The sequence below is a fragment of the Pieris brassicae genome, chromosome 2 (assembly GCF_905147105.1).
Source record: "Pieris brassicae chromosome 2, ilPieBrab1.1, whole genome shotgun sequence".
Classification (NCBI taxonomy): domain Eukaryota; kingdom Metazoa; phylum Arthropoda; class Insecta; order Lepidoptera; family Pieridae; genus Pieris; species Pieris brassicae.
This window is the reverse complement of record NC_059666.1, coordinates 4,274,104-4,300,496: the sequence shown is the minus strand read 5'-3', so window position 1 is coordinate 4,300,496 and position 26,393 is coordinate 4,274,104. Positions and strand designations below refer to the sequence as shown.

Here is a 26,393-nt window from a genome sequence, read left to right as displayed (position 1 = left end):
AGACGAACTGAAGACGAAAATGCTAAAAGTATGGCAGTTTTTTACGTAAGAAACGGAACAATTTTTCAAATAAAACTAATTATTTGATTGATCTTCTACTAACGATACGATAACTTTTAATTTTAGGAATTTTATGAAATTAAATCCTGAAAGAGAAGGTTAATTGTAGAAGAGGATTGTAGATCAGATTTGTACTTTATTTTTCCAAAAAATACGACATTACATTAATATCAGAAACCTTCGTCTTACAAAATTTATATTTGGCTCATCAAAATACTGTATCAATAATTACCCTTATAATATGACACAGATTACTATGGAAATAGGGATATACAGATTTATCTTGATTAAATTTTATTTCCTATTTCGCCACACCTCCCGGATTCAAATGATCATTAGACAGACATTTGCATACAAAAGTGGGTGAATTTCATAAGAAATCGTTTATATTGATAGTGCGTTACTGCGTTACTGACCGAGATATTAACAGTGATACCCGTGACTGCGTTTGACTTGAATTAGGATGAAATTCGAACACCTCTAAAAATAGTTTTTATATAAATAAAATCGTTTAAAAAAAAAATTAACTTTTGATTTTTTAATACCCCGATAATAATAATTAATGGAAAAAGAAACTAACATGAATAATATGCAACTTAATAAATAAAAAGCATAAATTTATGATAAAGTATCATATAACAAATTTGCGAATTTTCATTAAAATATTTAAATTAAATCTTGAGTCTGTAATAGCTATAAGATTTATACTTAGTCAAGAGATACTCCAAGGCGGGAAAAGCGGGTGATTAATGTAAAAGGTTTGAATTCAAGCCTTCGAAATACCTTTTGCTTTTTCCCTCGGGGCACAATAATTTATTAAGCAATCGTAGCCTATGTTCTTAATATTTATGCAAATTACTTATGATTGTATCCTACAAATAATATTAAGTTTTCGCATTTTTAAATTATAAATCGATACATACGTTTATAGCCATTTTTTTCTTTTTTTTTAAGGTTTAGTATTTATTATTATATTGTTAAAACACGCTAACTATATATATGTTTATGAAAACGTTTTTAGTATAACAATTATTATCTCTGTGGTTTGGTGGATGACATACAAAGTGGATCCATAGCCTTGATCTTGGGGAAAACACATCTGTTTGTTTAGTAAGGATTTGATCTACAATCTTTAAAATACAAATATGAAAATTAAAGCAAAAAGTTTTTAGTTTTTACTCCACGAATTATTTAACTAATTTAAATGTATAATTACATATTACGGAAAGTTCATAACGCTTATGTGATACGTAGCGTTTCCGCTACGCTTTGCTACGATCTACGCATGGTCGGATATAAATTAACGTATTCGCTACGAATCATTTAAAAAGAAAACGTCAGTCATAGTGTAATTACAGCTATAAAGTATAATTAACCTCTGTAAAATACATTTCCATAGAAAAGTAATTACTTTCTCCTAGATGAATTGATGCTGATCTAGTATAGTACCTCATACTGGTCTGCTTTGGTATATTATCTTTATTTATTGCTTACTATAAGCACCTTATACTATCCTACTAGGTCCTCTATTATTATGGTGTCCCTGACAAATATGGTGTGGATTACAGGTATTTTTTACTAAACTACTTGCTACTGGAAGTGCAGGTAGTGAAGACACATTTTCATGTTGGAGACATATAAAATATTAAATCACTACGAGACAATTTCATTGTTCACATTAACATACGACACACTAGATAAAATTGCTACCCATAATTTACGCATGTCAAACACAAAGAGATATAGCAATTATTCTACTCGTCTCTAAGTGAGAAAAAGTTCTCTCGTGACTTTCTTTTATAGGCTATATTTAGTTACGGACACAATCGTAGAGGCTTGATCGTCCAAGCATAGTAAAAAACGATTTTATTTAAGGGATTTTAGTATACGTAAAAGTTAATCATTATTTGTTAGTGCCTGTAGTAATAACTTATTTTTTTTTGTTTTTTTATTATGTAATTTGTTTTTCCTAAATAATTCATTGTTGTGTATCTTATAGTGTCACATTTTTATATATAAATAAATATTAACAAAAATGAAATGGTTTTTCTATAAATATTCAAAAAGAGATTGAGGTCCGTTTTATAATTACCACAAGAAAATCAATGAACGCAATTAAATCTATATTCTTAAATTAGACAATAACAGTTATTTTGATCTCAGACCTTTTAAAAAACTTAAAAGCTCTTACAATATACTTAGTCCGTCTTGTCACGTACTCTCGGAGTAAGGGATAAGATGTTTTATTTTGTGAAAGTAACGACTACGATGTTATAAGGTCATGTGATGTGACCCTAATTACGAGTCATAATGTGAACATATAACATAACATATTATTCTTCACGATATTTATTGAAATAATATATAATGCTAGTCTCTCTAGTAGATTTTTAAGATACGTGGTATCAACGCGGTCTTATATAGCTTGACACCCCGAAACCCATCAACATTTTTGCAACAATGACATTTGAGTGGTTCCTAGGCATGTATTATTATCCCTTCAATCACTTTTATTTATTCAACAAGAGCAGATCAACAAAGACATGGGGTTCCTCCATATTTTTTCAACATAAGTAATATGGAACTATTGTATTTTTAATAGGAGTAATAATAATAATAATTAAAAATGGATAATTAGAAAATGTGGCAGTACCTTAAAGTCAGCATTTCCTCGCTGTATTGGGATACTTATTCGTTGAATGAGGAAAGCACCAGCTCTGGGGTCACCGGAGCTGTCTACCAGGTGCCAAATTACATCTTTAATTAGCGCCGGTGTCCCACGGCTAAGAGTCTACAAAAAAGTTAATAATTTTAAGAGATTATTTTAAACATTTATAAAACTCGTATGCTTTAAGCTAGTACTTAGGATGTGATTCTCAACCGGTCTTGTGTATAACAAGCAGATAAATTTCCTTTCTATTAAACATATATATGTGTTCAAAGGTATAGAAACGTGGAAATCTTTATTAGCAATATTGCAATAATCTACGTGCACTTATGTACTTGCCTATAATGAATAAGGATAAAAAATGGTGTAAAAATGATGCAGATAGGAAATCTGGTTTCTAAAAATATATTTTCGAAACTGTTCAGACAGTTATTGTACACTGCATGGAATAGTGCTATACTTCTTATTTTATATTTATTATCTAAGCTATATATCGCAAAGTATATACACAGTGTCGCGTGCATAATATTACATAATTGAATGAACGATTAATTACATCAGTCACCGATCATTGCGGATTACAGATCCCGATTAACTTCGTTCTTTAACATTAACTTGTAGAAAGTTGGCGTTTCAGTTCAGTTTACAGAACAGAGTGTAATTGTATATTATATACAAAATATATATCATACTATTTATACTTTGCTAAACTCATAGTAGACAGTTGTACAAAATGGGACTAACCGTATATATTTTAATTTCAAGTTAACTTTAACTATAATAAAATAATATTATTATTAATTCACTTTCATAAATTTTAAAACTTATTAACATTTATTGTTCTTTTGTGTCTATATTTAGTGCTATATAAATAATAATAACAATTTATTGACATCACAATAACCCAAAACAGGAGAAAAAAATTCTTTACGACAAAAATAAAGAAAGTTTAACAAACAAAACACAGTTATAAACGCGCCGGGGTTTTTATTTATTTAAGAAAAGCTGAAACATGCCCTCTATTTAGATAAATGTAAGCAACACATGAATCATATATGTTACTGTTGGATATGAAGAATGAACATTAGAAATAATAGTTTATTTTAAATTATTCTATTCATAAATATTATATTTATCTATCATAATAACTATTATTATATAACCGTTTGTGTTGGATTATGTCAACTTAGATACGTGAATGGAGCTACAATATATATTGTTAAGTCTGTCAAATTTCTGCATTTACACTGATATTTATATAAGCTAACACAGACCTTACTTCTTCTACTACTCCTTTTCGTCTTACTAAAAATGTCATTGACTATAGTAAGTCGTTTATCTAAAATAAAAGTGGAAATTCCCAATGAAATCGGTTCAGCTGTTTGAAAAAGAAAATTTTCTGTAGCGGATGTTCCACGAATCAATTAGACTACATTACCCTTAATAAGAGCAATTGTCCCGTAAATGTTACAGTCAATAACAGATTTTAAAATTTATTTAATACTAGCTGCCTCCACGAACTTCGTTTATCCTTAATGTGATTTTACTTAGCCTACCTTTTTAGTACATACTAACGTGGACAACAAATAAAATATATGGGTTGATAGTAGAGGGGTGAAAATTTTAGGTTGTATGTATTATTGAATGATGTATCATAAAAAGATAAAAACAAGACTTGTCTAAAACATAAAAGAAATAAATTTGGAGTGGACACCCCTTATCACTTAGGGGTTTGAAAGATAGATAGTAGCCGATCCTCAGACTTACTGAATATGCATAAACAATTTCGTTTCGGAGGAGTATGGGAACGAACATTGTGAGACGAGAATATTATATATATATATATATATATATATATATATATATATATATATATATAGATTTTTAATTTACATTTACTTCTGTAAATTGCTTCTATTTAAAAAAAATGTGTTCAAAAACAAGAGGAACTTCACCAAAAGTTACTAATAGTCATTAAAAAAAAATCAGAGCTATTCGACATGTATCGCGTTTGTATTCATATAAACAAAAGAACTTTATTTTTATAATTGACTTCAGTTCAGTTTTTCAGTATGATATACGTAGTTTTAATAAAATCGTGGTATATGTGTTGGCGTATGTAATTCATTTGCATTATAAAGTATAGTATTGTGTTTAGGTTACGTGAGTGTTTCGTTAAATAATGAATAAATGTGTAAAACTGAAATGATGATAAAATTTTAGTAAAACTGCTACCGGACATAAACAAGAGATTTTCTAAGAACCTGAGAGCAGAAAAAAATTCTAGTAGAAATATGTAATACTTTTAATAGAATATTTTAACAGACATAATTATTAACTAGATTTATTGGAGAATTTGAAATGTATCTAAGTTTTTATGCATTCACCGTGCCTCTTATTTTGCATTTTGTAAAGTATTATAAGATCATAGAAATGAGAAATTCTGACGAAAACGGCCTAGTAATACTTAAAGAAATGTAAAAAAATGTCCAGTAATTTTGTATAAAGTCTTAAAAACAAGCTAACCTTGACAATGACCAAGTGCAGTGTTCAAGATCAGCCACAGGTGACCAGTACATAGCCGCAATATGCACACAGGCACAAAACTGAACATATACATACACGCCTCAGTGCACGACTATACGATGCAACGATTGCACGCTCTAAAAGATTTATAGATAAATGCAGTTCCCGGTGAAAATAGATAAATGCCAGTGTTCATGTATTTTCTACACATTTCAATAGGCGCATTGGCATAAGCTGGTCATTGGTGGCGTTGAATGAACGGGGCATCCGCGGTATTAAATCAAAATGGTGCACCGCGGGCTTGTTGTCCTGTGCTTCAGTGCTATGCTGGCTGTGGCTTCAGCAGACACCTTCGGAGCAGGACTAAAGCTCCTCGGAAGGATGTACGATAATTGCGAGAAGTCCCAGGAGATTATCCAGTGCTTCAAGATCCAGGCAACAAAGCTAATGTTTAGAGCAGCGAGGATGGAGACACTGCCCATATTTGAAGGGGTATCATTAGTTCAAAGATCAGATCAAGGAAGAGCCTTCCCGTCTCTACCTGAAGGTGATTTGAACTCCTTAGGGTCTGATGACATTGACAAGCTACTTCAGCTATCAGCCTCAAAGCTGCTGCAGAGTCATCGCGTGGTTATATCTCCAACTTTGGCCAGTGTTGATGTTGGCAGGTCATTTGAAGAAGCAAGAGGTAAGCTTAAGAAGATGATGGGACCCATTATGGCTGGTCTTGCGATCAAGGGAGGTTTCTTGGCTATGGCATTCCAGGCAATTGCTATCATCGCGGGTAAGGCCTTGTTAATTGGAAAGATTGCGCTTCTCCTGTCTGCCGTTATTGGTTTGAAGAAACTGGTTGCTGGCGGAGAATCTCATGAGAAAACAACATACGAGATCGTAAAACATCCCCAGGTGTCTCAAACGCACACATACTCAGCGTCCCATTACGGGGGTGACTTCGACTCTACAGGGCCTGGAGGTCACTACAGAAGAAGTGTAGAAGATGAGGCCGCTGCTCAAGATAGAGCTTACAGAGCTTATGCTAAACATTAATAGCTTACGACTCGTTACAAAATACGATATGGCATAGAGCTTTCAAGAGCTTATAACCCAATATAAAGGATATAGAGAAATTTTTGAAAATCAGACGACACTTTTGGTTTATAGATTATTTTATTAACGCTTTCCTTAAATTAAGTCTGTATAAGTTTGTCATGTATATAAGTATATGATGTTGTTATATTTGCACCAAAAATCAAGATATAATGTATTAAGTTTAGTTATAGTAAATTATTTATTACTTTTTGTAAGCTAGTCGACGGGTACTGTGCATTTTCCTATTTCGTATCCGATTGTCCAATTTTGTAAAAATAGACTAAGATTATGCTAAGTTTTGTTACGGTGCGGTATAAGTAATTAATTTATTTATAAAGAGGTAATTACGCGAGTACCTTTATAAGTATTTTGGTTTTTAACAAATAATTTATTTGAAGTTTTGTTGTAATACAATAACTCTAGTTTAATAGGGTATGAGGACAGATATGGCGAAAAAAGGGAATTGAAACTTAACTTTGGTTTTATTTCATTCCAAAATTGAAAATTCTATACTTAAATCCTGAACACATATGAAATCATAGAACATAAACAAAACCCTAATAAAAATATCAATAAATAATATTGATAAGATATAATAATTGTTCATATTTAATGTAGTAAGCAGTATACATATACAGTATAATTGAATTCTTCATACAAGAAATCTAACATTTTTGCAAGTTATTTCCGCGTTTTATTGAAGTTCAATAAACTATGCTGACTGACTAACCGACTAATCAATTCAAATTTATACAAATATTAATTAGCTGGGATGGTAATTAGGACAATGAGACAATGTTTCTAATGAGATTATATATATCTTTCCATCTAACTCAAATTTTTAGTACTTTTAATTCAATTTGTTACAATTTTTTAATATTTATTAAACACAAAAGGCAGCTAAGACAATTTATGTTCCTTAAAACGGGTCCTTGCCCTGCTTACAATATAATAATTAAATTACAGTCAATAAACTCTAATCTATGCTGTAAATAAAATAAAAACTCTATATATATAAATAAATTGCATATAAGTATGAAACAGTTACATACAAGTAGTAGAAAGCTTTGATCACGCAAATAGATGCGCACGCGACGATACAGTTAGTGGTATTTGAAGAAAAACGATGAAAGTAAAGAATGATGTACAGTCGCATATATATCAAATTCCAAATTCATCTAATGTCTTACTTGCACGGAATATATCCGGAAGTTATCAGTAACTACGTCGTACTTGTAGACGTCATACACCTATTAATATTGTTTCAATGAAATATTAAATGTAATTTTAATTATTTCGATAGTTCGGTATAAGGTATAAAATTGAGCGTTATCAAAAAGTTACAGAATTTGGTGGTAAGAATTTATTTTCTGCCGATTTTATGAATTTAACCTTTATCTAGAATTACTTAGCTTCTGTTTATCCATATATTCAACTATGAATTATATACCGATATAATAATTTGTCAAAAAGGGTTTCAATATTGCAATATATATATATATTTAACAGATTTCTATCATTTATTAGCTTAATGACTAAGCATGCGAGTTTTAACCCTGAGATTGTGCGTTCGAATTAATAGATTTTTATAGTGCAATAACTACTTGTTGATTGTAAAGGTCATGAAACTAGCAGGTCTGAGACCCAAACACTTACTTGGTTCAGCAGGAGGCAGATCACCCTGCTAAAAAGACAAAAATCTGAAGCTGAAACCATAGCTAGACATGGCTCCCGCGAACTTCGTATAACGTTAATATGTTTTTTTTAAAGTGGTTTTTAGGATTTTCCGTGATTTTTTTAAAAAAAATTTTCTCCATTAAAACCTTACTCAGAGTTCAAGAAATTAATTTAAAAAAAAACTCGAATTGGGCCAGCAGATAGAAACATATTTTGCGATTCATTTTTATTAATATAGATTTACAGTGTCCGCAAAATTAAAATTAAAATAAATCATCTTAAAAATAATGAATTTAATTAAACTGAACGGATGACACAAATTATATCAAGAACGTTCAAAGTTGACTAGTACTTAATTAAAAGTATTGAATTCTAACCCCCATTTATTGGGGTCCATGAAAACTTCCGGCCATTTCGCATTTTGTCCTGATCATCTTTTTTCGTTACAAATAATCTTTCCAATCTATCCCGAAGCTCGTCTGGTGTTATTGGAGATCCAGTTGTGGAGTCATCATGCTCTTTGTAAAAATATTCCGAATGGTGAGGATGTCTGTAGTATCCTGAAATATTATTAGGTCACGTAATTTATTTAAATAAATAAAGCTTATACCTAGTCCACTGACTGACAAAATATGATAGATCTTCATATTTTGCTTTAGGCTAGTCAAAGCCTTATAACCAAGGAATCTTGGGTCATAAGTTGTGACCTTTTTGCTTCGAGCTGATTTCATGTATAAGCAAAATTTATCGAACAATGAAATATATAGAAGGTAGAAGATATGATAATCTATATATATATATATATATATAATTCTCGTGTCACAATGCTCCTCGCATACTCATCCGAAACGGTTCGACCGATGTTTATGAATATTTTAATGCATATTCAGTAGTTTTGAGAATCGGCTACTATCTTTCAAACCCCTAAGAGATAAGGGGTGGCTACTCCAAAAACTTTTTATTTTTTACACAGGCTTTTTTGTTTTTATTTTTTCATGATATAGCATACAAAAATACATACAACCCATAATTGTCTATCAAAAATACGATTAACCCCAATTTTTATTATGGTATATAGGTTACTTTTATTGAACTAAAAAAATGTATCCTTTAAATAATATACATAGCAAAACGACGTTTGCCGGGTCAGCTAGTAATATATATATCACCATAACAACAGCTATAACCATGACAAATTATTTATGATAACTAAAATCATATTATTTTATATTCTTGTAAGGGTGAATCCTTATTGCTGATTAATAAAAATTAGGTGGTTGCAATTGTATGGTTTCCTAGTTATGTTGGAGATTGAGATTTATTATATATTTATTATGAGGTTTTATAAAACCTATTAAACGTAAAATAACATGAAAATTTTTACCTCCAGATGGAGCAGCGGGATGATAATGACCGATATTTTCATGTGATGTGACGTATGAAGATAAGGTTGGCCCAGCAAAATTGTTAAGGCCCCCAAAGTAACTTCCACCATAACCTGTACCAGCGCCACTAAACAAAGTCACTGCAAGTAGCGCCACCTTGGCTAACAAGAAAGCCTTTTTACTCGCTAATAAAACTAAACCCAACAGAAGTGGTAGCAATGTAGATATATGAAATTTTATTCCAAGCAGGAATGGTACTAGAAGATTTCGCGCCAATAGCCGACCTGAAAAAAGTTTTTTTTTAAATTAATTTCCTAACTCAAGCTAGATAGAGATAGATAGATAAACTGGAATTTTGCGTATTGGTCGCATTATGATTTATTCGCTATATCGCCATTTTATAAATAAACAATTGAAGTTGATACTTTTCCTGCTGGTACTTTAAAAAAAGTTACAATTAACTGCTATTGACCTTAACAATTTTGTCTGAAAATAATGTGTTTAAATTGAAATAGATGGCGCATTTACGCAAGTTCAATGTCGAAGCCTTGACATTTATAGTTAGTTTCACCGTAATCCCCGAGATGGCGCTTATTGAAATTATTGAACTTTACAACTTTTTAGGATAAGGGATAAGGTTCCCTTTACTTTAACCAAAAAGTAATAACGTAGTGTTAAATATTATTATTTATAAAAAAATAGGGACGCACTAATCTATTGCTCGACTATGGTAAGATTTAAAGTTTTAATCTTTGATAGTAATTTATTTTATTATTATTTATTACTTAAGATATCATGTAGAACATGGTGTAATGGTTGCAGCTCCTTACAAACGTTGTGTAAAACAAAAATACTTGGCGATTAAAAAGAGTGGCGGAGAGTTTCTTTACTGTTCTTCTCTTCTGTTCTACGCCCTTGATTTGAGAACTGGCATTAAATGTAAAATTAGAAGCATTTAATGTATATTTATTTTTTGACATTGATAAGTGTACATTGTGTTACCTATATGAATAAATGATTTTTGACTTTAACTTTGAAAGCACAAAATTCTTGTTATATCATATATAAGTTGCATGGCTGATGGCTTTATGCTTAACCATTTCCTTCAAATATAGTAAAAACATAATTACCTGTAGTAACTTCCCCTTGTCCTTGATAAGCCCTATCTTTATTTCTCGGATCAATTACAAATTCCAGAACTCCATTCGCTAATGTAGGTCCAATTCTCATTACTAATCCTGGATACACCATACCCATATCCCAATGTAATGATCGCTTGGATATTAAACTGCTGGCGTCTTCCATTATTGACCTGAAATAATTTTATTTTGATTGATTAAATGTCAGATTCTTGATGCATCTGAAACGTTATAAGACGTGATATCTGGTGATCCCGTAACACACCATAAGCTACATACCGGAAATCCATTGGATCTTTGTCAAGAAAGGCACCAATGTCTCGTGGAGTCTTCTCATCGCGGATAAATGAAATCCCGTTCGCTAAACTAAAAGAATCAGTTTCCTCGTAGTTATTTAGCTTCGTTAATAATTCCTTCCCAAAACAAACACCGACCGATGAACCCCTTTCATCACCTAAACACTGGTTCAACGAATTATCTATGTTGTTCTCTTGAATCGTTTCGCCCTGCTGCAATTGTATCGACATTACACCAGTTAAACTTATAATTAGTATGACGAAGCTCGCCATTATGATTTTCTATCATCGGGATTCTAACCAACCGTTTGCACTGATTTAGATATTACGTATAAATTACGAGCCGAACCTCGGTTCCTTTATAGACTTTTCTTGTTATGAACGAGTGAACTCTTCCATTGTTTCCGTAGACCGTCACGGGTACTTCCCACGAAAAGACAATGCAGAGAAATTGTGTGTGGCCAATTTTGTTTCGGTCGTTTTCAAATTAGATGTTACGTTAACTTGCATAATGAGTGAATGTTTTGAAAATTAACATACTGAACATGACGCAGGAAGCTGGGTAGAGTATTATAAGGTAATTTATAATGTATTTATGAGAGTTAAGAGACATATAGCTTACGTATAAAACGAGGCCTACGATTTTATTTGATATCTACATAATATTTTAAGTGAATTATTAAAATTGGTATTTCTTATATCTTTTATCAAAGCACCAGATTATGTAACTATTGAATTAAAAAGTGAATGAGATTTTAAATTGCCATATTTAAAAATATATACTATTTAAGAATATAGAAGTCTTATGGGTGAATCATAATATATATAGTTACCAGGCTGTTGGGTCCTGCAGAGCATAATCAAAATCATATATTCATATAGGTAATGTACACTTATGAACGTCAAAAAAAATGTATATGAAATGCTTCTAATTTTTTATTTACTGCCAGTTATCAAATCAAGGGCGTAGAACGGTAGATAAGAACTGGCAAAATCATATATTCATATAGGTAATGTACACTTATGAACGTCAAAAAAAGAAATGTATATGAAATGCTTCCAATTTTACATTTACTGCCAGTTCTCAAATCAAGTGCGTAGACCGGAAGAGAAGAACTGGCAATAACCTCTTTGCCACTCTTTTTATTCGCAAAGTTTTTTGTACTACTTGATATCTTAAGTAATTATTAATAATAAAATAAATTAAAAACAAAGATTTGTCTTCTACCAGCCGGAGGCAACATGTGACTTCTTAAGTGTTTTTCTCCTCTACGCACTTATAATTTTCTGATACTAGCTGCCTTCGTGAGCTTTTGCCTAAATATGATTATTCTAACTTAGCCTACCTTATCAGTAACTAAAAACCAACACATGGAACATTTTGTTATGCCACTACATACAGTCGTAATAACGTCGATAAATCAATTACAATTATTTAAAGGTAAAAGTACAGTTAAATATCCTTACGAAACATTTGCATACTTTAAATTAAATAAACATTTGAAAATACAAAATTCGTGTTTACGTTTTTTCATTAATGTACTCAAAATATTGTGTAATGTAAATAATTCGTGTTAAAAGCTGTAAAATAAGTTTTATTATAATGTTCCATTTATTTATTCAATAAACAATTTTTTTACTTATCGCCTTTTCGATCGTACCATTTTCAATATTTGGTTATTCTTCGAGAATGATCGAGGCTTCTAACCTCTTCATTCGGAGTCCCATTGCCATAGATAATAAATAAATTTCAACCATATGTTTTAATAAGAAAGCCTATAATTCTACAAGCTATCTTTGGCGCTTACGCCAGTTATCCGGCGTCATGTCAAGGAGTGAAAGTAGACAATATTCTTCCTACACGTCCGGTTTGCCTAAGTAAAAGTTTTGTTTGGCTGATGTAATATTCTCTTGTTTTACAACTAATAGAGCCATTGTTCAAATTTGTATTGATAATATACACGCACTATTACTTAATTAACTTCATTGGATGCTTTATAAATTATTAGTGTAGTTATATGACATTTTCTAAAGTTATATTTTGGACTATTATTATATTATAATTCTCAAAGTAATGTGTGTTGCAACTTTACGATAATACAGTTGTTTTAAAAACTTAATTATGATAGTATAAATGTTTACAGATGCATTCATGGGCTTTACAGAAGGTAAATATAGTATTTTAAAGGTAACAGAGTCTTCTTACAAAGTCAAGGGCAAGCCACACTTTTACTTGATTATATTTTTCTTTTGTGACTTTATAATCAACTACTAAACCATAGTTTACTTCGATATATCCATGACAAACTGAATATATCCGTAGACTATTAACACGTGCTTGATGCAAATAATCATTTATCAAAATCAAAAATCGTTATAATATTGTATATGTTCAACCAAGTTCACATTGTTAATATTTTGCTTTTTTACAAACTAAAGGTTGCCAGTATTATTTTAGAATCACAAAGTATTTTCTTATTTAAATTCAAAAATCGAATGTTGACTACACATAGAAACATGTTGTGACCTCCAAAATCGATTTTCAAATTTAAAAATCTAACGTTGATAGGCTTTAACTTTCTAAAGGCAATATACTTTGAATAGTGGTCATTACGTGTCATAATATTATAATTTGACCTTATAAGTATAGCATCAGTCATGCTACTTTCACTGGCGTCCCTCGAGGGCCCCACAAATTGCTGATGCTTCGTTTTTATGTTACCCTCCCCACCTTGTAACGCTCACTTTTATTATACATACTAAACAAAACAAATAGGACAAAATATAATGTTTGTCTGGTTAAGGTTCGTTATAATTTACCGCATTATCACTTTTAAACTCTTAATATTAAATACGTTACAATAAATCCATAAATATTATATTTTTCAATCATTTTTAACATTCCATTCCCATTCAAAATATTAAAAAAGAAAAGCTGATTCAAACCGGACAAGAGTGCGTGAGAGAAATCTTTAGGAAGGAAGTGACATAGATATAATTCTGTGTCAAGAATTCACATGCCACAAGGACATATTGCACAATATATTACGTTTGTTTGGGCGACTTGAAAACATCTCTGGCAAAAAAGTCATATACAACGTAAAATGATCTCTGAACCTGACTCTAAGACTTAATTTCAGGAACTAGACTAGCGCTAAGTTTGATTCCGCTACGTCAAAAATGTGTTGGATTATCATACCCTTATTTTGAATCATTAGAGCTATTTAACTCTGTTAGTACATAAAATACTCATGTACATACTTGGCGATTAAACGTGGGTGTCTGAAAGTGGAGGTTTCACGAAGCCGGTACTGTATTTCCAATATACTTTAATATTGATTATTTGCATTTCCCAAAACTATGACGGATCTACGGAATTCTACGGATATTGAAGGGTCTACATAGAATTTGGAATTTGTCATTATTAAAATTCGTACTTTATAAAACAATTAGCATATATTTTGATAGTGAGTTTTACTTATTTTCTAAGTTTATTATTACTTGGTCCCACCTTAGTCTAAACAGTAGCAGTCTACAGATTAGGTAGTTAAATGGTCAAGTCAAGTTCTCAAAATATAGTTTTATCCATCCATTACTTAAGTATTTTAGGCATAAAAATATCTTACGGGTGCTTTATTTTTTTTACTCTATTATCTAACCACTCACGTAACGGTAGAATATAAGCGAAATAATGAAATGTTAATTGCTATGTAAAGAATTAATGCAATGTAAGTCAAAGAGAGCGCCTAAAACTGACTATAATCTCTATACTGACTATAACTCCGACGATTTACGAAATCGTCACGATTATAAAACTAATAAAGCCTGACTGAGCAAAATGCACAGCATTAGCTCGTACAAATATTAAAATTGTAAATATATTTATCGTCCTTAACCGAACCTTATTTTTTGTCATTGATTGCTAATAATTCAGTTCATAGAGAGACTATGCAAATTGCTTTTTAAAGCTTACAGTCGGTGTGTAAAGGGCCCTGTCGTGAGATATGAGTTCGCAACACTGCTAAATTTCCTTTTTTGTTATGTTGACATTTAATATGAAAAAAATAAAAGTTTATATTTATCTTATTGTGGCGTAGCAAATATGAAATGTATTAGTTTAAAAAACCGTCACGCCCGGTCTCTTTCTCTCTCTCTCTGGATCTGTGCTCTCCGCACAGATTCTAAATGTAAGTAATGATACCAACAAACATTATGGTAATTTGTAAAAACTCAAATCAATCCAAGTTCGATAATATTGATGTCTGCCTATTATTAAGTTGATTATTGAAATCACTATTCGGAGTTAAAGAGTACTAACGCAGGTGAGTCTTAATCGTGTTTTCTAATTTGAAACGTGCTCTTTATATCACACAAACAGCGTGTTTCGTGATCGTGTAAGGAAATGTAAATACCACGTTGAATACTATATTTAAATTCATAACAATGTACTTAAGATTATACAGTCCGTTTAGAATTAAATGTGAATAAAAAAATACTTTATATCGATAATTTAGTTATGTAACCCAAACATGGTTAAGTATATAGAGGACTTTGAGAGACAATATTTAATTAAAACTAACATTTTGTATTTATAATGATTTCAGATAAAAACAAAAGTTTTTAGTATTTTCAGTACATATTTTAACAATTGTGGGTAGATATAAAAAAAACAAGATATTTATATCTAAAAACATTAGCACTGATGTGGTCAGAAAGTAAGACTAAATGGCCGCTGTATATTGTATAATTGGTTATAACGAATTGCTTTTACCACAAAGAGAATTACAGCCCATTAATTTATTCAATAATAACATCATCTCTTTTCATAAAAAATAGTGTTTTATTAATAGTATTAGAGGTTGCCTTACACAACTAAATTCTTGTTTCTGCTAATATATAGTAATCCCGATACTCAGCTAGCTTTAGTGAGGCTTAATGGGAAAGTATTATAACCAAATATCTAGAAAGTGAAATGATTGGCATAAATTATAGGTGATAGTGTGATTATATTATGTATGACGGCGAGACTTCGTCTTTGTGGCTTTACGCGGCTTCTTATTCTTCGAGCTTCGTATCTAACGAGATATATATGAAATATTATCAAAACATAAGTAGATATCTGCCTGCCCCACGGCGCATTAGGGTGGGTATTCGTTCTTGGTGAAACATGAAAGGGATTTAAAGCTATAATATTGACACTATGCTTCCTAAAGGTGGTTCTTTTCTATCATCTCTTTTAAAACCTATAAATAAAGTAAATAAGTTGAGCACTAAAAAGTTTAATCTATGCGTTTAATAATGCCACAACCAGAGAAATCATAATAAATGTTAAAACAAAATTGTATCATCAGTAGAGGTAATGTTTAAAGAACTTTATTTCTCACTACAAAATTGTATCTACATGAGAAACTTTATATTCTGTATATACGAGCTAAATGCACATCCCAATTTTAGGCTAGTAGAAGTAGATATGCATTATCGTTATTACATAAAAGTTAGTACATGAAATATACAAAAAAGTGATATCTCCATAGTATGTTACAATGGGATAGGGGACACACTTATGCATATTTCAATGATGTATACTTTAAAAATGTTACACATATACCACTGCTATGTTACACACTATGTCTTCTACTAAAGCCGCAGAAACGATGTATTGTAAATATCGTTTTTGTCAACCACAAACGGACAAAAATCTTAATATTTAACTGCTTAAAATCTTATCAAAAGCTTAGCATACTAATATTATATAAATCAATAGTACAGTAAGCCTATAAAAACTATCCCAGATTATATCTAGGTCATCTAAGAACGGAACTATATAGCGGTGATGCTACGCTCATTAACTCGGCTTATTAGTTCATAATATTGTATATTACGCGTTGAATCGATTTTAATTGTATATCTAAGCCTGAGATGAGATCAATGGGAGACGTTTGCATATAAATGTTTGCGATTTTCAAGACTTGGCGTGAAAAAACCCAGTATATTTGTTCACAACAAATGGAGTTAATTGGTTTACCTCGGTAGTAATTTCAATTGGTTGTAAATTAAAAGCATAATTTTAATATCATACATTTATCTAAAGATAGTAAGTTTAGTTTACGGGAAAGGGTAATTTTATTAAGTTTTATCATCCCAGTCCCGAATATGTTTTTTACAGCCATATAACATATATACGGAAGCATTGAAGTGTATTATTTACAATTATTTTTATTTAATCAGACTTCATTAAAGATTGCTTAATTACCCAACTTTTTATTTTAAAAGAAACATAGTATATGTTAAACTTACCAGTTAAAGTAATCTTGCTACTGTGCACTACATCATCCCTTATCTTTATTAAATCTACCAAGTTCTTTACCGCAGCAGTAATAAATTCCGCTCGATGCCTCGCGATTTGTGTTTAACACACTTATGAAAATGAACGTGTTTTCATGAAAAAAATGCAACGATTGGAACAGATAATTTCTTTCAAAGTGAAAATAAAACTTTGCTGTATGAATCGGATTCATTTCGTAGGCACGCTTGACTAATATATAGTGCAGGTTTGTAAGCCGACAACAGATATTGACATGGTTACCATATTAATATATTGTTTTACGATTTATTTAAAGTATTATTTATATTCTACTTATTATGATCGTACAGAAAAAGATGTATGAGATAAATTGTACTAGGCACCTCATCAAGTGGACCACACAATTTGAGCAACAAAACCTATGATTTGGTATTTTATACACTTAAGTAATTAATTAAAGCAAAAACATAGAAAGAAGACGTTATCGAAAAAAAACGTTTGACATAAAGTCGTATCCAGATGTAAACGACGACGGACTGACAGTAATTCAACCACAAGTTACAACAGACTTATAATTAAGTAAACTGTCACTGACTTATTACATATTCCTTTTTAGTGTATTGTTATCAACTTAGCTATCTTATTAAATATGAAGATAGCATTATGTTAAATAAATAATTTAATATTAACGTTTAATATTAATGTTGGACTATAACTAGTGTAGGCATAGTGATGGTGTGCGGGAATTTTTTGCCGATTTGAATTACAAACTGCTTGAATGAATAACAATGATCACGAAATTATAGATGTCTTTATCTTAGACAATGTTTTACAAATGATATATTTTTTTGATATTAGTTTTAATTTCTCTAAAGAGTAATGAAATAATACAATTTAACGGGACCATCTTGTTACTCACTTGACTGTCATAGAATATACGAACTGACTAGCTGAGATTTTCCTCATCAAAATCGTATTATATTCATTTTAGAACTGGAACCAAAAACTATTTTCTAAATTCAAATATTTTTTATCTATATTTTTTTATTAAATTGGAATTTCCAACAGGCCAGTATTATTTTTATATGTGCTGTTAATACCGGTACTGAATACATTTAAATAATTCTGTTATTACACGAATATGACATTGGGCTGCGTGACAGGAACTAATAACTGTATTTCCGGCAGTCAACTAGTGTATACCCATTTTAGACTATATAGGAAAAGCACTTCACAACTCTATCGATTAAACTGTTAATAACTTAGATTTATATGTTAATAATAGTTACGGAGCATCTATTAACAAATATTGTAAAGTGATATTGAAACATACCTAAATGATTTGGCGGTGTGCTCGTCATGCTGCAAGTCTATATTTCGTCGTCCGACCTAGCGTCATAGGTTTGTAACAAAGTCTGTTTCAAAAATTCCGATTCGGTAGTTGGATCAACACTATTGATGTGGTAGTTAAGATTTTTCTGAAATATGTACAATTACTCTTCTATGAAAACTACCTGCATACTGAAACCCACTCATCTTCATTCAATGAGATTTTTAGAAATAAATATTTACACCATACACAAAAAAGCGTTTAGTTTATAATATAAGTCACAATGGGTAATGTATGTCCGTAGTACCGCAGAACTGCTACATTCATTTGTATATAAGTTAAAGAGATAAGATCTGCGTTCGATTTTCAAATTTAGATACCACAGAAATCCTAAACTCTTTAGACAAATATTTTAAAAACGAATAATGATAATATATTCAATAATATTTCCCGAACGGCTTAATTTGATATATTTAATCATATACTTTCATGTGCCGATAACATAACATTAAAGTTAAAAAAAACATGTTTGTAATTTTTAAATATTTTCCAAGAATTTCGAATATTTAATCTTACTTGTGGTATTTATACATATTCGACTTTTCTATATATTAGTTGCACTAGAAGATATTTTGCTCCCGATTTTTTATTGGTAAGTCCGTTAAGCTAGATTTTCGCTAAGCTCACTCTTATATTGTAACATCGCGTTCAAAAGTGACAAAATCAATAATTATAAAAAAAAATACAAAACTGTTTTATGTTTGATTAATGAATTTAGTGCTTAAAAACCAACTATTCGGCTCGCGTTTTAATACAACATTACATACATATACAATACAATTGTATAGAAACGCCCTTATCACCGATCACTTAATCTTTTACTAAATACAGGTCTTTTATATTTTTACTACCTAAATTTTATATTTTTAGTAGGTAAAATTCCAAATAGCTATAGGTTCATTTAAGAAGGTTAGAGGATTATCTTAAATCTTACCCACCTAACAATTCGTCTATCCCGATTTCTACATTTCTACACACCTGTACATCAAACTGCATAAATGCATCAGTGCATCCCTCTTAGTAAACTTCACTGTACCGTGAAACTAAGCGCATATAAACGCAATTACTGTAATATTTTCAAACAGAGTTATCCCGCCACGAACGTGCGAACGACTCCAAAATGGTACACTACCTCCTCGTATTAACACTTGCAGCGGCTGTCAGCGCCAGAACAGCTAGCACAAACCAAAACAGTCTGGACGAGGGCAGGAGTTCAGATGACACATTATTAGGAGACCTCAAAGTTGCCTATGAAACATACAGAGACTGCAGTGGTAGCGATATTGGCAGCTGCTTGAAGTTGAAGCTAGCTAAGGCGCTTAACAGGATCTCAAAGAGTGATGAAGTCACTCTTCTCGGTGGAGTCACGATCACAAAAGACAAGAATGCTGTCGACAAAGTGCAGGAGGAGGCGATTCCAAGAAATCTTGATGAGAGCTCCTTGGACAACCTCATTTTGGACAAAATCGTGGGATTCATGCAAACTCATACCGTCCAGGTATGTATTTTTAATTAAACTAATCAATAGAATATTTAAGATAAGCTCTAATATAACAATATATATATGTATAGCGCAAAATTATTAGAGAAGATAAAAAATGGTGATATAAACGTCATTGGATCATCATATTTAATACACAGCGAATTATCAAAGAGTATCCACATTGTCATGACTGTACTGCATCTCAACACAGCGTGTAAAAGTCATTTGTTCCTATCATTGTCACCAAGTTTGTAATCTGTATAAAAATGGTTTATCAGAAGTAAAAATGTAACTAGAGAGAGTTCCGTATTTATGATATTAGTTTAAGCGTGAGAGCCTAGTTTTAATTTCTCTTCTATTTTAATTACTGTCTAGTGTCCACTTTTCTATAGTGTCCATAAGGTGACGAGTTTCTAAACGTAACCTACTCTTAACGACGTTAGAGCTTTCGAAAATGTATCAGCAGTTTTCACAAATGTTTTACAAGTGTCAGTCTTGACTTGTTAAATACTTAAAGAATAACTGCCTTAATGGTTTAGCCTGCCATCCAACTGGTTTCTTGGATGCATGCGGTCACGTGAGTTAAAATTATGAAGAAATTACTTAAAAACATGAGTTGAGACCTTACAAATCAAGTAACTAATGTAGGCGAATTATTAGTTACCTTGCATCAGCTAAAATATCTGCCAATCTGGTAATTTATGTAATAATATCCAATGGGACAAAATATATAACGGCTGTTTGTAATGTCAGAAACAATCTGGATTTTAATTAGCAACGAAAAGTACAATTTTAATTAAATTTACTAGATTTGTCATGTTTACAATTTTTGGCTAAACAAAATACCACTTATTAGCAGACTAATACTCAGAAATTATGAAATAATTAAACCTGTGCTTGTGTTCCAGTTATTATTATTATAAAACAGTATATAAAAATGTATATGCAATCTCCATTCATATTTATAATTATTTGTATTTTTTTCCTACTAAAAGCGATTACTATAAATAGCCTTATGTTTCATTATACTTAGATATAACTAATCCTACATATACATGAAGCGCTCATTTCTAGATAGACAAGACATTTAGCTCATAGTCTTAAAAGGTGTAATATTACATATTCATTACGCGCCCTGTCGTTAAACGGATTAAGTTCAACGACTTTATTATAGCTGTTGCACGACCTTATTTTATGCAACTGTTATTTAATTGATTTTATTTTGGTACTGTTCTATTGATCATGACAAATGACCATAAAACTTTATTTTTTTGTAAAGTGCCGCCTTCGATTGGCGGGAAGGACCATTTCGGGCGAGATAGTAATTGTTTCTGGTAACAACATAAACGTATAAATCAAAAGTTCGAAAGGATGTTTGAGAATTTTGACTTACTTAAATTATATCTCAAAGCACGCTTAAGACTTCTTATACGTAATGGAAGGATTTTAAACAATTAATTAAATATCATTAATCACATGATGTCGTGTTCTTTCATAGTTTTTTACAGCTCAAGCAAACTAATTTTCTGTTACATTTAGATTAATTGAGTCGGAAAACTAGATAATTGCAACTATACAATTACTGATGCATTAAATACGTTACCCGCGTTTGAAGAATAAATTCCTACAACCAGGATTGACACTTTTTATAAATTTTATAAACTAATCTTCTGTATAGTTTAAACTTAAATCTTTAAGTAAGAACAGATCAGTTATACTGTAAAAAACAGGGCACTCTTTTAAAATTCATATTTGTAAAACTCTTAAATAGAAAACAATATTAGCTTTGACAATTTACAAGAATACTATGAATAAATGAATAAGTGTTTATTTTTCATAGATACGGCGATCTTTTCCAAAAGGGAATCGGGAATGTAGGAAAATGTTTCTTTCTTGTATTAAGATGCACTTTGTGTTTGCACGATACAATTAGAAGAAAATTATTTCTATGTTAAAATCAGAAATACATTAACGCACCGCTTTCACGACATCTCTTTAATTACAACCAATTAATTCATCTTCACTTCTTTCCCCGCCACACTCTATTTAACAGTTTTCTTTCGACCTACATAGTTTCTTTTGCTAATAGCGTCATGCGTGATGGCTAAGAGTTTTTGTGGACTTTTCTTAAACTAATTATATCTATACTTGGCTTTTCATGTTAGTCCAATAGAAAGAGAAATATTTTCATATGGATTTATTTTGTTGGAAACACCTGCAAACCACCTCGGTCAGATCGCAGATTTTTATTAAAAGGGTTAATGGTATTCCAACTGATGGGCTATTTTAAAAATTATCCTGGACTAAGCTTAGGCATACATGTTTACGTATATGTTAGAGACTGAAAAAGGTAATTCCACATAGTAATTCCTTATTTGGTCAAACGTGGTACCTTATTTAGAAAGGCTATTGCGAACCCAGATAGGTTACTGCAGGAAATAATACTTTATTTGTTGGTCTGCATCTTTTATTGTAAATCGGTATTTGCATCTTTGATTTGACACAAACCTTAGTAAAAATTTATGTAATCGTATCGGATCATATTACGCATATTTTTTTAAAACTCTAAACCTAATTGTAGGTACAAAGTATATGGAACTTTACAAATTATTAAATCTTCTGCATTGCCCATTGTCAATTATTATAATTAATATAATTATTATTGTGCTTTAAAGCTAGTACAGTGTTTTTATGGTTACGATATTAGCTGTTATATAAATATTACATATATGACTAATAGTATTTTTCTTGTCTTCAAAGTAACCCAATCCTAATTTTATAGACTCCTCTTCTGGTGCCACTTTATTGTTAAAGGCTGTTAACAACTAAAATTACCGTGTATCTTGCGCTAATTTAAAAAGTTCCTCAGCGGATATGATGTCTGTCTATTCCCGTACGTTCCGCAACCACTACTTCTTCCTTATAACAGCCCGTCTTTGTCTTATATATATAATCATTATTATATTGTTATAAGAGATTTTGTTAAATGTTTCATTATCAATTGCAGATCAAATTCCCCACCGGTTCGGACCTTCAGCGCGCGTTCGACGAAGGTCGTGGAAGGAGGAAGAAACTTGCCCCACTCCTTGCGATCCCACTTCTGATCGGTGGAATGATCGTACCCCTAGCCTTCGGAGCACTGGCCCTCCTCGCTGGAAAGGCCTTGATTGTCTCCAAGTTGGCTTTGGTGCTTGCTGGTATCATTGGTCTGAAGAAACTTCTCTCCTCAAGTGGAACAGGAGAAGCTCATGAGGTGGTGGTATCTGCTGGACACGGTGGAGCTGGTTGGAGCAGGTGACGTGGATTGTTTAATCGATATTTATACATTCTTTTGTTTATTTATTCAAATATGACGTGACAACTAAACAAACCAGTAACGTTTTACTTTACTTTCTTAAATGAATTAAACTTACAATAAATAAATCCTTTATTTGCCTTGGATGTGGTATATAAATTAATCAGCCATATAAAAGCAGGAAAATATTAAATCATTATTAAAAGCTAATAAAATATTTATTAAGTCATACAACTATCTAATAACTTATAATCGAAGTACTTTATGACGTTGTAGATGCACCGTGCCTATAAAGCATTATACCGTGATTAAATGGTTTGATTGCAATGGCGTTGATGACTAAGCCGGGGAAGGTTTTATTATGACGAGTAAATATTTATTTTCCATTGCAGGTCCCTCGATTCACACGACCTTGCCTACAACGCGTACACCCAATAAATCCACCGAATCATTAATTTAAGTGGCGGCATTATGAACTATTATTTATTTTAGTTTACAGCAAAATGCATATGCATTGTTCCAAAGATATTTATAGACTGACATGGCGTGCAAAGGACATGATGAAGTTTCTAAGTTAGAAAGTACCTCAATTCTTTTTTATATAGTCATATAATATGTAATATATGTAAATACCAAATATTCTAAGACTTTGGATATTGCTTTAATATTTATTAATCTTTATCATTACATAAGATGTAAATATTAGCGTCTATAATAATTATATAATTAATAAAGATATGTATTTAATGTAAATAGTATATTTATATATGTATGTATATGTGTAATATTGACATATCGGATTTATGCATAGTATTTTATATATATTGGGACAATAATAGTATCCATTAGTACATTTTTATATATCGAATTATATATAATTATGCATTTATATATTATAATAAATAATATATATTATAAATGTTATATGATACAAATATATAATTTAATATGTTTTATTTATTTTATTATGTGATATTTGTGTATGGTTTATACGAATTACATATATGACTTAATATTTTAGTGAAAAATATATGACGATCTTCGTTTACGGCATTGATTGAACTCTACAAATTAAATTAACTATTTAATTTATTTAACTTAACAAGAACCATTAAATTTCGAGTATTGATATTGTAATTTTATTTATGACCCTGTCCAGAAATCCTAGTGAAAGCATTTTTTATTGCGAAGTTACTACAAACTAAACAACATTTGTAAACCTGAAGTCCAATTACACCTCTAAAATCATTTCAGTGGCATCTTCAGTCCTGGTTTACCAAATATTTACTATTATTTTTTTATTTTATTTTATATTACATGGAGTATACATATATTAAATTTAATGACATACAATATAAGTTATTCAGGTTGCAAGACTTCACCGTGAATAATCTTTTTAAATTTATAAAAAAACAATTGTGAAAAATATCAACATGAGAACACACAGAACAATAATATTTGCACATTCTAGCGAGTGGACCATTCTGGGATACATTGTTGCTACTTGTGGGTATCATAAATAGTTGTGGGATACGCACAAACGCGTCAGTACCTCGATGTCGAATTATACAATAGATAGTTGAATATTAAATTACAAGTTTTGATTTATAGAATCACTTGAGTGATTTTAATACCTATAAATTCAGCGTTGTATAGAGGTGAGTATGGTCCACTCAACCCTGAGGCCTTGAAGCCCGGCTGTGTAGAAATTATTTTTTCGCGTTCAGAAGAACGGTGAAGCCATTTTCATTACGATGTGTCGTAATGATCTCCACCTTTACGCAAATATGAACGACATGTGTCAGCTACAGAACAGACTTAGGATCTGTTTCACAATGTGTGGATAAAGTACCGAATAGCTTTGCAACACATACATTATTTAGAAGATTAAGTTCCGAATAAAAAACTTCGCGTTTCATCGGACTCATAACTTATGATGGACTTTATGTGACGAATTGCGCTATCTGATAGTCATGAAACGCAACAATAGTGTTTATTCTACCAATAAGTACATTGTGAAACAGTCCCTAAATGTTACAGAATGCTAGGCCAGATATAGGAAATAATGGCAAAGAATCGGTGCTTATTGCTCTCTTTTAAACCTTGTTGATTTAATAGAGTTAGGAGAGTTTATTGCCAGTTCTTCTCGTCCGTTCTACGTCCTTGATTTGAGAACTGCCAGTAGTACCTTCTATCTAACCTTCAGTAACATATATATATATATATATATTTCAAACCTACTCTCTAAATTTAATTTAATTTTGCTTTTAATATTAATAAACTGTACCTTTTTATATCGTTTATATTTTTATCTGAACACAGACTAAGATTAAAATTATAATTTATTATCAAAGGCTAATCGTTCTCAAACAGGTATTTAATAGGTAAATGATTTTCACCATGCCTTCATGGTGTCATGGGTGAAAGCGGCAACCAGTTGACTAAAGCTGGTCTGGAAAAAAAGAAGAAAGTATATGTTACGGATGTAATCCAGTTTGTATGGGAAACTTTTTTAGTGTTAAAAACGTAGTTATAGCTCGCTAGTAATGCTCGTAAAATAATGTTGCTGTCCTAATAATATTTTGTTGTGTTCGTAAAACGTTCGTCAAAGTCAACACAAGTGTGTTGACTTTGACTAAAAAACCGAAAAATAAAGTTCACTTTACTATTCTGATATATTATATGTTTCTTTAGGACTAAAATTATTAAGGAAAAAGTCAAGTCAAAAAGACTTATTATAAATAATGCAGCTTTTGGTTTATTTGTTAACAATATATTTTTTGTAAACCCAATTCGATTCCCAGTGAAATAATTATTATTTGGCAAAGAGAACACTGACTACATACATAAGAATTAAACATGAGTCTTTTTTATCTAAATGAACAACCTTATTACTTGTAAATGTCTCTTCCAGGCAACTGAATAACCTAGAGGCTTAGAAACCTTATTTATATGGGGTTGCAGGTCTCTCTTGTCAGCGTGTATTATGCATATTATGTTGTCTTACTTATAAAATATTTATAAATAATACTACAATATACATTACTACAATAATAAAATAGCCTACGGTTTTTTTAAAGC

At 31.0% G+C, this 26,393-nt stretch overlaps 3 protein-coding genes across 3 annotated transcripts; 2 read left to right on the top strand and 1 right to left on the bottom strand.

The window, feature by feature from the left end:
- The first annotated feature begins 5,539 nt into the window (after positions 1-5,539).
- On the top strand, positions 5,540-6,393 carry LOC123720457. Its single transcript, XM_045677066.1, has one exon. The coding sequence runs from the start codon at positions 5,540-5,542 to the stop codon at positions 6,299-6,301; it is 762 nt and encodes a 253-aa protein (XP_045533022.1). The 3' UTR covers positions 6,302-6,393.
- A 1,999-nt stretch (positions 6,394-8,392) lies between these two features.
- LOC123720210 lies at positions 8,393-11,113 on the bottom strand. The gene is made up of 4 exons (XM_045676748.1): positions 10,824-11,113; positions 10,536-10,717; positions 9,405-9,689; positions 8,393-8,580 (listed from the first exon to the last, which is right to left on the bottom strand). Exons 1-4 carry the CDS (start codon positions 11,111-11,113, stop codon positions 8,393-8,395), a joined length of 945 nt encoding a protein of 314 aa, XP_045532704.1.
- Positions 11,114-18,757: 7,644 nt separating this feature from the next.
- LOC123720209 lies at positions 18,758-23,750 on the top strand. Its single transcript, XM_045676746.1, has 4 exons — positions 18,758-18,761; positions 19,620-20,032; positions 23,025-23,311; positions 23,705-23,750. The coding sequence occupies exons 1-4, from the start codon at positions 18,758-18,760 to the stop codon at positions 23,748-23,750; spliced, it is 750 nt and encodes a 249-aa protein (XP_045532702.1).
- Positions 23,751-26,393: the final 2,643 nt, after the last annotated feature.

What these genes read in the sequence shown, in the direction of transcription:
- LOC123720209 (XM_045676746.1), top strand. An exon ending in TGCAAACTCATACCGTCCAG is followed by an intron (nt 20,033 to 23,024) that starts GTATGTATTTTT and finishes TATCAATTGCAG; the next exon opens with ATCAAATTCCCCACCGGTTC. An exon ending in GGTGGAGCTGGTTGGAGCAG is followed by an intron (nt 23,312 to 23,704) that starts GTGACGTGGATT and finishes TTTCCATTGCAG; the next exon opens with GTCCCTCGATTCACACGACC.
- LOC123720210 (XM_045676748.1), bottom strand. Translation starts at nt 11,113, where the DNA reads ATGGCGAGCTTCGTCATACTAATTATAAGTTTAACTGGTGTAATGTCG. An exon ending in AAAGATCCAATGGATTTCCG is followed by an intron (nt 10,718 to 10,823) that starts GTATGTAGCTTA and finishes AAATTATTTCAG; the next exon opens with GTCAATAATGGAAGACGCCA. An exon ending in TCCCGCTGCTCCATCTGGAG is followed by an intron (nt 8,581 to 9,404) that starts GTAAAAATTTTC and finishes ATAATATTTCAG; the next exon opens with GATACTACAGACATCCTCAC.
- LOC123720457 (XM_045677066.1), top strand. Translation starts at nt 5,540, where the DNA reads ATGGTGCACCGCGGGCTTGTTGTCCTGTGCTTCAGTGCTATGCTGGCT.